The sequence below is a fragment of the Thermochaetoides thermophila genome (assembly GCF_000221225.1).
Source record: "Thermochaetoides thermophila DSM 1495 unplaced genomic scaffold scf7180000011818, whole genome shotgun sequence".
Taxonomy (NCBI): Eukaryota; Fungi; Ascomycota; class Sordariomycetes; order Sordariales; family Chaetomiaceae; genus Thermochaetoides; species Thermochaetoides thermophila.
Genome location: NW_006383034.1, coordinates 2,101,078 through 2,113,694, shown reverse-complemented (window position 1 = coordinate 2,113,694; position 12,617 = coordinate 2,101,078). Strand labels below are relative to the sequence as shown.

The following is a 12,617-nucleotide window of genomic DNA, read 5'->3' as shown; positions in this document are numbered from 1 at the left end:
GGTGTTTCCTGCTACCTTGCGGATTCATCACCATAGAGAGGGTTTTTTTTTGGAAGCTTACTTCAAGGCGAGCACCCACACTGCCTGGGTTAGTGGATGGAAGGCTCCTTGAAATGCAAGCTTTGACCAAATTCCTCCTCTTTTCACACATAACAACCTATGGACATGTGAGAAGATTTAAAGGTTTGTATCTCGAGACACGGCACTTTCTCTCAGATCTCAGTGCATCTGACAACCTGAAGTGGCAGTTCTCTAAGTGTTTTCGCTCCTCAGTTCAGTGCCCATGTTCATTTCTTGAGGACCCTTACACATTCAACAGCATGAACACTGACATCTCGACTTTATAACCTTGCCCCATACATTGATCAGCCATCTTCGGCAGCTTGGGCATAACAACATTTTCAAGAACAACTGGACAAGGCGAGAGTCTGGTAAAGTGCTATGATTCTTCAGGAGGAGCGTGGCTAACGTAGCCTAATTACCCTGTGAGAAGGAGCTCAAAGTTTTTTCAAGCTGCAGGGAAAGATACCGTGCTTAAGCTTTCAGCCGTCATCTGCATTGTGATGTCAGGCAGGTAACGACTATCACGCGGATGACCAGTAGCAAGAAATTGAACTAGAAACGATTGAACATGCAGGCTGCCATCTTTCCAAAAACCACTAAACTAGGCAGCACAGCTTCACGTCACCAGAGAACGCCAAGCAATCACACTACGAGACGAACAAGATAGATGCCACGCCTAACAATTCAACATCTGGATTTGTCAGAAATTGTTCTCTGAAATACAGAAAAAGGCCTGCAAAAGCTCCAAGAGAGTGAATACTATGACTTGATTGTCCTCAAAATTGGGGGTCGTTGTGAGCTGTGCTGCATTCACTTTGCTGTATATCCGGGGTTCTAATTTGGCTGCCCCATCTCCCATTGGAGATTTACAGCATCTCATACGTAGTGTATTCCGAAGCACATTTGAACAGAAGTAGGGGGTGGGATTCTCTGTCGCATTTGCTACAGTGTCGACGCCGCTACTCAGCATATACTGTGAGATTTGTTTTCATACCCCAGGCTGGATGGCGTAAAAGTTTGGATATAATACCGGAGGAAGACACCAGAATCTTCTATGGGCTGCCATATTTTCTCAATCATGACGGCCAACTAGAGCATGGCAACAACTCCCTGGCATTGTATACATTCTGGTGCCCTGCGCAACCTATAGCAAACTGTATACCTGGTTACTAACTATTGAAAACTACTCTCTCTTCTATTACCAATTGGCGGCTCGCGGCGGGAGCTCCTCTATTCACACGGAACTTACGCAGACATCGAAGAGAGCAGATGTAAGTCGTACTTTACGTTGACAACCGTTTCGCTATGGTCTATGCTGATTATTTCGACAAAAATCATGTGGAGAACAAAAAAATGGAATTTCTCCAGGACCAGTGGCTTCCGCACGAGTTGGGCGTCACCAGTCTGCTCCCATCAACTGATATTTTACAAGTAAAACTGAAGTCGACGAATGAATCACAATCACATCAACCACCCATCCAGATGCTTATCAGATATTCAATTAGACCGCGCGAAAGACCAGTGAGAAACAGGTTCTCGATGAACCTAGGGATACACCTTTCTTCTACTTGAATGACGTTGACTGATTTAACGACGGGCACTGTGAGAACATAACCAGGACACGAGCGCACTGAGACGAGAAGCTTCAGAAGAGTTGGAAAGCCCTGCAATAATCCATCCAAGCTCATTGTTTTTTCATGGAATTCAACGTCATCTTTTCCTGGGTCGATCGAAACTTCTGAGGAAAAAACATGGAAAACGATGGTTCGAATTGAATATGACAAAGAGGACAGAAACTTAGGCTGGTTACAACAGATAACGAGCAAGAAGCGAGCAGTGAAAAGGAAGGTGAAATGCACATAGTTCAGGATATGCCTGCATAGATAGGGATATATACTTTCTTCTGTGTTCCATTGAATCGTATAACCAGGTCGGCACGCAGTTTATCTCGCCCATAGGTCTCATGAGTCTCGATTTCTTCGGTGTGTATCCATGAGTGCCTTAGTTTCATTTCTTTTACAACCCAGGCTCCAAGTCCAAAGTGACATTCTCAATCGTCGCACTCCATGAGTACCCCGGATTCTCAGTCGTACACATATCCCATCCATTCTCGTTCCCACACACAAGAGGCTCCCCAACTGTAGTGACTGTTTCACCATAAAATTTCACCCTGCATGATCGTCACTTGTCAGCACATGGCTTTTATCCTTCCGTTAGAACCCAAGATCATCACACAATGGAAAGCTTACTTCTCCACAGAACTTAGCTCTTCACACTCCCACCTCGCCCTAATCCTCAACTCCCTCGTTCCCCCATCCCACCTGAACTCACACCAATACGGCCAAAGTGCTACGCCATTCTCTCCATCTGGCCCGATTACACACTCATGCCATCCCCCTTCTTTCTCCTCCCCCTGGTACACCTCAATAGGATATTGAAACCCTCTCTCCTCAGCAGCAAGTATGATATCGAAACTCACTCCTTGCGGGATGATCGGCGTTTGAGGGTCTACGCCAATAGGCGGGATTGACTCTGGGGAAGGAACACTTCCGTTGTAGATGCGGAAATGGGAGAATGTCCAACGAGGGTTGAGGAGGGAGGTGAGCGTGCAGCCGTCTCGGGTTGGGCGGGGGTCGGTTAGGACGTAGGGGGCGAGTGTCGTGGTTGAGGAGATCGTGCCTGTGAGGGATAAAGGGCCGGAAGAGGTGCAGAGGGTTTGGATTTGGTTGGTTTCGGGGAGGGTTCTGGTTGTGCAGGACATTGGGAGGGAAGCGGTTGCGCTGGCGGTGATTTGGACTCTGGGGGTTAAGGGAGGTTAGTGCGTCTGGTTAAAGTGGAGGTTAAGGAGTTGATAACAGACTTACGGTTTAGCTGGGTCGACATCATCACAATACCAGGTCTGGTTGATCGTTAAGGTCTTTGTCGAGTCCTGGAAGGATGCCGATGTCGAGATGGGATACTGTCCGACTCTGTCTTCTCCCTGGAATTCATCGCCTGAGCAGACTAGACGAGTGAATTGTGGGCTATTGGTGTAGCTAAAGCCAGTGTTGGGCATGCAGCTTGCTTCATAGCCATTAGCCAGGTTGGTGATGGTCAGATGAAGCCCCTTGTAGGGGACTGTGTCGATCCCGTCGCCTGTTTCTTCCAGAGTGTGAATCGACGAGATAACCCAGGTCGGAGTCTCAGACTTTGCGAGGCAGCCTGGAGAACTGTGGCCCCAAGGCCCTTCGGGGTATTGAGGAGTGATTTTCACAGGTTCAAGCAGTGACCCCCTGACGAGGATGGGAGAGGTGTAGTCTGGGGCTACGGACTGGGTACCTATGGCTTTAAATTTGATGCTGCTCTTCATGAGTGATGTTCTTGTTGAGTGCCATGGAGAACTTACTCTTTGCCACGATCACTGCAGACCCACGACTGCTCAAGTGAGAATTCAATCGAAGTCTCCGTGATCCGAACCGAACCGTCAACCTCATGGTCTTCAGGGGATGCTTTACCACACGTGTAAACGTCCTTGTTTGCACCTAAGGCACAGGACACTGTCTGGTTGTAGCCTGTTGCTCGATTCGAGACATCGAAACGTATCTTTGTATCACTTGGCCATTGGACATCTGTGATGAGCCAGCCAGGGACTGTAGCTGATCGGCTGGTGCAGCTTGTTCTGGGGTTGTAACTCTGGGCCGAGGCAAGCCCCACTGTCGAAGCAAAGAAAAGCAGAGCTGGTACTAACATCATGGAGGTAACACTCAGACTGGGTGTTAACAGACCACGAACACCTCAACAGGAACATCAGTGATGGCGGTTGGACATTTTGTCAGATATATACTTCCACTGTTGGAGACGTTCATTCACACCAAGTGAGGGGTAAAAGTTGAACGGCATATCAACCTCTCAAAGCCGTGTGATGAACTACATCGTGACGTAAATAACCATATTAAGGGCGGCTGTTGAGCATTGCTCCCGTACGGCTTGTACGACACAACACTAACTGCCGATTATAACAGCACATTGGCCATAGCTCTATTGCCAAGGGCTGATCCCGGAAGAACGACAAGAAGATTAGGACAAAGAGGTCGCCGTATCTATTCTTTCTTCACTCCGAGCTGAAGTCACATAGAACAAGATATCTGGAAGAGTTACGCAATGACGGCGATTATTCGGAAAAGGGGTCTGGTTGTTTGAGTTAATGGGCTGACAGCGATGCTATTCACAGTTTGTAGAGTAGTCACCCCTGACCACTGAAGAAACTGCTGTCTCACTCCGGACATATAAACTGTTGCTTGGACCAGAAAAGTCTCGTAGAAATGGATAAATGCTGAATCAAAGCCCCGAGGGCATATATTCAACAAGACGCCAACTATGTACGAGAAGTAAAATTCAACATTCCTCTCATCAACCCCTTTTTAGCCCATCATCCAACCACAGGCCGTAACCCCAACGCTTACTTCCTGCCAGTCCAGCCGCCCTTCAGATTGTGCTTATAAGTCGAGCCAATCTCACCCCAGCGCAGGTTGCTATAGGTAACCTCCGGCTCGGGCTCAATCCGGCGAATGTTCTGTGGGTTACCCTCGTTCGGGTCGCACGGCCCAGACTCGCCGCTATCGAGCCAGTTCATGAAGCCGCTTTCATCCCACCAGATGCTCATGGCCAGCACCATACCACGCCTCAACGCCTCGCCCATGCCCGCGGTGGCACCCAGCTCAAGGTACTTCGTCGCGGCTCCCGTAGCACGGCAGAAGTCATCGTTCAGAGCGTTCACCTGAGGATAACCCGGCAGGTTGACGGTATGCGCCTCGATCAACTTGCCATCTTGCACATACATGCGATGAATCGACGTCAGCTTGCCGTTCTGATCTGCCGGAAACTGGGTGATGACGGTGAAAGGACGAGTTGTGTCGACCTTAAACTGCGGGCCGCGGCCGTAGTAATTGGTGACATTGACCTTGTACGGGTTCCATGTGCAACCCCACTTGTCGCAGACGCCGTCGAACTCGCACTCCTGGCCGGAGCACATGTAGAGACCCTGCTTGTTGCAGGTATGCGGGGCAATGGACTGGCTGCGCGAGTTGGCCTCCCAGATATCCATCTCGTTGCAGCATGAGCCTTTCCCCTCGATGTTGCCGATGCCGTTGATGAAGGGAGTGACGAAGCACTGCGCGTCGCAGTAGCCCGTGCCGTAGTAGGCGCCGCCGGGGTTGAGGCGGGAGCGGGCGCCGGTAGCGTCCATCTCGGAGAGATAGAGTGCAGCGTTCATGCCGCAGGGGAGCTTTGTCGCGTCAACGTCGAAGGTGAACTCGAAGCCGGTGAGACGCATCATTTCATACTGCTGCTCCGTCTTGTCGAGAAGGTAGACACGAGGGGAGGTGACGCGGCCCTGATGGATCTGTTTCAAGCGGAGAGAAGAGCCAGAGGTGGTCACACCGTAGGCCGAGTAATCTGGGATGCCCTCCATGATGCAATTCTGCGCGCAGGTCTCGACGTCAGGGCAGACGTTGCGCGGGGGCGGGTTGCCCCAGTCGCCGCAGTTCGCGTTGGAGTTCACCTGGTGCACGGGATGGGAGAGGGAGTCGAGGACGATGTAGTTCGTCTCCGGGCGGCATCCCTGGAGGTGGGTGCAGCGGTAGGTAGTGAGCTTGGGATGGACTTCTGGAGTATTGCCGGGCTTCTGAGCCGAGGCAAGACCCAGAAGGAGAGAAAGGAGTGCGAACTTGCGAGCCATGCTGATGGAATGTCACTGACACCGCTGCAGGATGTCTTGAATGAGTTTGGACTCTTTCAGGCGAGGAAAAGCCTGGAGAGGAAAGGTTTCGCTGATGGGAGAACTACACCCTTTATGTATCCATGGTTGCCCCTCAGATTATCATCCCCGCGATCTTCCGTACCCCAGACTCAGTTACGGCCTTTCCACGCGGCATACAATCTTGGAGACTCAATTAGGAGCCGCGCATTGGGCGCCGCAACCGTTGAGTCCGTGTGTTTCTTCCTCCGAGGCTTCTCTACCGGAGCCAAAGCAGATCGGACAACGGGCCCGGGATTCCGTCTGCAAGGTACAGTGCCAAGCGATTGGGGCGGCTAAGCCTCAGCAACGGTCATGCGCGGCATCGAAGCGGCCCAACGTTGCATTGAGTCCCGAAGAAAGTCTCATGCCAAGCCAGCCAAGAAGAGATCTCGTCAAGGTCGCGGATGTTGAGCGCCCGAAGTTCCTGGTAGGGAAGATATGGCAGGGACGGCATGAAGAGATTCGGTGTAATTTTCTAAAGCGTCTAGAAGCTGCGTGGAAGTAGGGAGTTGGATCACAAGCAAGAAGCCGCCTATATGCAAGGGATAGAAAGGATCTGGAGAATGAAAAATTGGAGCGGGCATACTTGATCCCGTGATGCGGAAGGCATTAAATAAAGAGATAGCAGTTCGAATTTTCATGCCACTTCTGTGGCTTAGATGCAAACACGATCCGATAATCCCTGGTCGGGCTTGGATCGATCAATATGAAAAGGGAAGTTATGTATTAAGAACGTTAATTTGCACCTTGTCAAGACCGCGAAGAAACCGAAGTATATTAACTTTGGATAACAATAACGACATTAGGGAAGTGACCAGCGTTAGGACAAAGTTGCTCACTCTTTGCGACGTTCGGGACTCCGAAGATCGATAGACCGATGAGCCAGTCGTTTGGACATGGGATCTCGCTGCTTCATGTTAGTGATATGGTCTAGTCAACAGAAGTGCCAATAGTCATTGAGAAAGTAAAACTAATCACTTACATAAGGCTTGCTTTGATTGGACATGTCGATGGACATGACACAAGGTATTGTCCATGGGCTCCCGGGTATCTACTGTGAGGGAATTATGCAAAACACTTAGAACCGCCCAATGTAAAACAGTTTCAAATGAATAGATAATTGCCTCAGACATGAAAAAGAGTAGAAATATGAGTTCTTTTGTATATAATACATGCGATGGAGCTACCTACGCTTGGGGAGTTAGTTGACAGGCATAGTTCGTTGGTAAGGGACCAAGGTTTTGGAAATTGATTGTGTGTATCAGCATCAAGCAAGAGATTTGCAGATTGGAACCATGAATCCAAAAAAAAGAAAAAAAAACAAAGAGTAACCAGGAGATTAGTTCAAAATTCACATTTCGAGTACAGACACTTGTCTCGGAGACGGCGACCTCCTGCATTATGAACCTTTGAAGTACGTGAAATAAATAAGGGTTAGGGTTTTTGCTATATTATCCGAAAAGGAAGTTTATAAACAGTCACGTTTCAGCCAGGGTATGCCAAGCACTCAGGATCAAGATCACTCTCCTACAATTCTTTTCAAAATCCCAGGCGTCCTCAACCCGTCAAGCCGGTTATTCCCTTAGGGACACTTATCTCCGCACCTCACAAATCCTATGGAGGCAGTTGTGATTTTTACCCCAGCCGCCTTACTCGTATTCTCTGTAAGTTTCTGCGGACAAAAGACAGACGCACTTCCAAGTCTGCGCTGAGGATTCTCGGCGAAACCAGAATCACCGCTATATCCTGCCCAGCCTGCCTGATGACTCTCCTCAGCGAAATGCCAATTTTACCAAAACCCCTTGTTTCGCCGGATCAAACTCCCTCTCATCCTTGATCCTCAAAAGCTCTCGACGCTGCTATACAGCTGCTTAATCTGCCTCTTCATGGGCATACAGATCCGATCCAAAGTAATGGTTGTGCGTCCTCCCACATGCAAGTACTTTCTTTACACATACTTAGGCCCAAAAGGCCGATGAGGAACTCGAACTGAGAGCCGACACCCACAGGCGGGAAGGGCTCACGCATGACAAGAAGTGGACGCAGGAGGACGTGCCACGGGGAGAAAGGTTGTTTCCAGCCGAACCGTATGGATGTTTGGTTGAGCGCGAATACCAGGCCGCAGGAGAGGGTAGCGAGCAGGATTTGATGGCGGTTGATGGAACCTAATTCGTCGTGCCCAGCGTGCTGGAAATGCACGGGGCGATGGATTTTTTTTTTTTTGGGTTGGAAGCTGATGAACTTTAGCTGCTTGACATAGGCTGAGCGAGGGAAGTTAGTAACTTCTCGAGTCGAAAAATGATGGAAGCTCACGCTGAACGAACAATTTCAACGGCAACCATCCATAATCTTCGTTAAACACATTCTCGCAGCACGAATGCAACAGCGCCGGCCCTGCTCACATTTTCCATCCTCTCTTGTCAAATACCTTCTTTTCAAGAAAATCCCCCACCAATAATCTTCCCCGCGCACCCGTCTTTTCCGTACACTCTAGCTGATCACACTCCAACATGACCCTGACCACTCGTCTTCCGTGTTCCATGTTCTTTTCTAATCTCCCGCAGGACACTCCTACGGAAACACACGCTCCATGATATTCTCACATATTATTTGGCACATGTTCATGGCCAGAGCAAGCTACTTTACCTGTTTGCATACCACTTTTTGCAAAGGAAAATGCTTGATCTGACGCTCCTTGCTACAATACGCTACTTTAACCGTCGTTATATCGCAATATTCACAATCACGCCATATTGGGGTTGTCAACAAGGAATGTCGGCTTCTTGAGATCCATTGATCCAGGATCGCAAGTGCGGAGGACGGCGATCTCGGCACACAACCGCAGGGAGTGGGAGTAGCGTTGGACAAGGTAGGCTGGGGGGAGGGGCAGGCGTTTGAAGAAAGCTTGGATAGGACATTCGGGGGAGCTGTTAGTAGTAGAAGATACCGGACTGTTAGTCTTGGCGGTGCTTCTGAGGGGATATCACCATCTCTGGATTGGGCGGGGGAGTTGGTTGGACTATTCAGGTCAGTGATAAATAGTTTGATAGGTCAATAGCAAAGCCTCTATCACTACTCCAACAAAGAGCGCTGCATCCACTTTGGCAAACCAGATCACCATCAGTGTACCTACCATCGCAAGAACTACCCACCTTCCCACAGGACTATTCACCATCCCCATCATACTCCCGGAGGGTTCCTCCTCCTAAGGAGACTTGACCCCCGATGTCTCCGCCCACAACTTTGCCCACTCCTCCCTTACCTCTTTCTTCTCGGCCCTCTCCACCTTGTCCTTAGCACACCACCAAATCTTGGCAACCAGATCCTCTTTGTCCTTATCTGCCATCACAACCATCGCTCCGTTCAGTCCAACATGCTTCACCAGTGTTGTGAGGCCTTGATTTGCTGTGTCAACCAATGAATCACAGATAGCAGTAAACTGCTTCTCATCTTGCAGCATGTAAAGCTCATTAACACTGGAAAACTTTTCAAGAATGTGCTTCTGAAGGGCGAGGATTGTATACTGCACAAAATGCTTCCACGCATTTTCTTTGATCGTTTGTGTCCCCTTCGACAGATGGGATAACTCGTGCTCTAGTGTGACAGGCTCGAGGGGTTTAATCTCTCTTAGGGCAAAGACGCGATGCTTCTTGTAATGCTCCCAATCGGAGATCGTCTCCTTCCAGCCAAAGCACATGCCAGCAGGGTCAAGGGCGAGTGCTTTGCCTGACGAAAGGGTCGCGACCAAAATGCTGTGACTGTCAAGCGACATGAAGCCAATCATGCCTTGCCGTGGGGTGTAGGTGACGTGGTGGGCATTTTTGACTTCACAGTCAGCATGAGAGAGGCTTTTGCAGACAGCTGGGTATCAAAATTAGCTTGTGGTCAGGTAGGTGGTAACATAGGGTGGACTTACGTGTCAGTAACAGCTCAACTAGAAATTTAGCCGACTCCAGTGTCACTAACCTCCAAGACTGCATCGTCATGAGCACCGCCTTAGCCACATCAGGGTTGGGCGCTCGTTTCTTAACAAAGGTTTCCCACTGCGTGTCATCCTTGTTCAGAACCTCGTCACATTCCTTCTCAATCATCCAAATCCCGTTCTGCTCTTTGACTGTTGTCTTTCCCCCGACCACATGCATAATCATTAAAATGATATGCTCAAAGATAGGCTGAAAGATCGACATCGCGCGCATAATCTCTTTCTGCTCTTTACAGTCGGACTTGTGATGAGGCCAATGCTTTTTCTGACACTCCCTGCTGCAGTAGAATGTAGCTAGAGTGACCTTGTCCCCAGTCTTCACAATGCACCCAGTGCATTTCAGTTCCGCGCTCTTCCCACACTTCACGCATTTTGAGTGGTCTTCTGCTGCAGGAAGGTACTCCTTTGATAGCTTGTCATCCTTCAAGCCCTTCCAATCCTCCCCAAACGGCTTCCTCTCATCTCGCTTCCCCTCAACACACCACCTCATAATCCGCAGATATTGTGCCTTATAACTATTATCGTTTTTAGAGAAGTTCTTCTTCAAAGCCAATTTTGCCAGTTCATCAGCAATATACGACCAAAGGCTGTAGCGCTTCTGGCAAGATCTCAGTACCCTTAACGACCGCATCCAAAATAAACCTCGCATCAGGGTCATCTGACCCTGTTATATGAAGTTCCTGCTCTAGCAAGTAGCACGCATGGTGTGCCCGGACACGATAGTAGCTCTGGGGGAGGTGGTCAGGGACAGTGGAAAGTCGATAAAAGAAGTTTTCGACAGGGTCACCATCGGGAGTGATATTGTAGGCATCCCAGCCTTTGAAGATAGGGTTGGGCACGGGATTGGCAAAGATGAAGTTCCATTTGCTAGTGGGTTGGGTGTCGTCGGGTTGAGAGCGGAGGACGGGGTCGCCAGTGGAGGAGAGGAGATGGTCGGAGTGGAAGAGTTCATAGCTTGATGGGGGTCAGTAATGTGGGGTGAACCTGTGGAGATTGAGAGACTTACAGGGTATTGGCGGATAATTTACTCATCGCGAAGATGAAGTACGGTTATGAAAGATGGCAGTAGGGTTAAAGATGTGACCAAGTTCAAATGAGAAGAGAGTACGAGGCAAAGTTGGACCGAGTCTGGGAGAGAAGAGAGTGCTGGGTTCCACCCGATGTGAATTTCGTCCGCGTCTAGAACATTTTGAATACAGTTGGACAAGGTTGGAGCAGGAAGTGAAGAAGTTGGCACATGAAGGGAAGCAGCGACTGTCACTATATCAGAGATTCGCTCGTTAACAGATGACTAAACAGATAGGGCTCGGCACTGAGCTGCTTAAGATGAAAGTGCATCTTTGGAACAACATTATGAAACTGACTTGTAGGCGCAGAAGTCTTAGAGCCCTGTCTGTCGGTATTGGTCAATAAGGCGAGGAATTAGTCTTTAATGGGCTCGAAATCCTGCTTCGTGAGCCAGACTAGGGAGCAGAACCTTGAGCTGGAAGACAGAATCATTACATGGCTTAAGTTCGCCATGTGCTACTCCTCCGCCCCCAACAAGCCCTCCTCCCCCAGAGTCTCCCCCAACTTGACCAAAGTCTTCTCATATACCCTGGCAACATCCATATACAGCCTCTCCTCATCTTCATTCCAAGCTTGTGGTCCATCCAGCCCATTCTCAGCCTCTGTCTCTGTCTCTGTCACCTTGCCTTCATCATTGTCCTCATCCTCATCATCATCCGTCTCTGCCACCCTCGGCCCATCTCCCTTATCCTTGTTCATAACCTCCACAATCAACACCCTCGCTTGTTGCACCAGGCTCTTACACCGCACCATGTGTGTGCGGCTCATACCTGCACTCGGGCCCCTCTCGAACCCGGGCAGGGGCTCCTTTGTGTCGACATCCTCGCCAGCGAGTAGGCTGGCGAAGCAGTGATCCAACTTGCGGAGGATCGCAAACGTCGGGGCAGGCGATGATGGGAGACCGGTCACCCAGGTGTTAAACTCGGATGCAATGTTCAGGAAATACGGGATCTGCAGCGAAGCTTTGGAATAGTCAGCCTACGCCATTCACGAAACCCATAGGACAAAGTACCTACGCGTCCCGGACAACCAAAGGATATTTATCAACCCATCCAGGTCCTTGCACAGCTCACCCATATTCTTGTAGCCCTCCACGCCATCTGCATCAGGCCCAATACTATTGCCAGTCTTCATCAAGAACCGGCGATTGATAAGCATCATCCGGTCGGATACAAAGTTCCGGACCATGTCCTCTTTCGCTGAACCAGGGCGCAGCGCATGCGCGCGAGGATGCGGTAATCCCGTGGCATTGTACCGTGTTGTAGATGCTGACGAAATGTTGCTCGGGGCGGGCGAGGGGAGGGACTGTTGCGGGAGGAAGCCTCCTGCGCTGGAGTTGGTTCTGCTGACATTTGATGCGTCAGGCGCTTCAGCCACTTTCGATATTGGCTCCATTTATAGTTATTATCGGCCGAATATCAATTGGACATCGCATGGTTGGGCGAAAAAGGTATGTTTCGCGCTGCGGCGGGTGATGCGATCTTCAAAGCGCCATGTCACTCGCAGAGCAAAAGCTATCTTCCCCGCTGTCAACGTGATGGCAGCGGTGCGGAACCGTTTGCTTGACATATTGATGTGGGGTAGTGGGGTGAGCAAAAGGACCCCTTGTCAGGTGGAGCTGTTTGGTCCGTGCATCCCTTGCGCCGCCCGCGCTGGCGATCCAAAATTTCGGACCAACGTCGCTGCAAACTTGGCTGGCCGACAAGGTCAATGATCTTTCGCATCAAC

At 49.9% G+C, this 12,617-nt stretch overlaps 4 protein-coding genes across 4 annotated transcripts; all 4 read right to left on the bottom strand.

Moving 5' to 3' along the window:
* Window positions 1–2,308: 2,308 nt before the first annotated feature.
* CTHT_0045790 (uncharacterized protein) lies at window positions 2,309–3,412 on the bottom strand (the record flags this gene model as incomplete). Its single annotated transcript, XM_006694897.1, has 2 exons — window positions 2,309–2,861; window positions 2,928–3,412. The coding sequence occupies 2 exons, from the start codon at window positions 3,410–3,412 to the stop codon at window positions 2,309–2,311; spliced, it is 1,038 nt and encodes a 345-aa protein (XP_006694960.1).
* Window positions 3,413–4,501: 1,089 nt separating this feature from the next.
* Window positions 4,502–5,779, bottom strand: CTHT_0045780 (endoglucanase-like protein; the record flags this gene model as incomplete). Its single annotated transcript, XM_006694896.1, has 1 exon — window positions 4,502–5,779. The coding sequence occupies one exon, from the start codon at window positions 5,777–5,779 to the stop codon at window positions 4,502–4,504; it is 1,278 nt and encodes a 425-aa protein (XP_006694959.1).
* Window positions 5,780–9,044: 3,265 nt separating this feature from the next.
* On the bottom strand, window positions 9,045–10,853 carry CTHT_0045770 (uncharacterized protein; the record flags this gene model as incomplete). The annotated part of the gene is made up of 4 exons (XM_006694895.1): window positions 9,045–9,700; window positions 9,756–10,329; window positions 10,400–10,775; window positions 10,828–10,853. 4 exons carry the CDS (start codon window positions 10,851–10,853, stop codon window positions 9,045–9,047), a joined length of 1,632 nt encoding a protein of 543 aa, XP_006694958.1.
* A 492-nt stretch (window positions 10,854–11,345) lies between these two features.
* On the bottom strand, window positions 11,346–12,284 carry CTHT_0045760 (uncharacterized protein; the record flags this gene model as incomplete). Its single annotated transcript, XM_006694894.1, has 2 exons — window positions 11,346–11,851; window positions 11,963–12,284. 2 exons carry the CDS (start codon window positions 12,282–12,284, stop codon window positions 11,346–11,348), a joined length of 828 nt encoding a protein of 275 aa, XP_006694957.1.
* Between the last annotated feature and the right edge of the window lie 333 nt (window positions 12,285–12,617).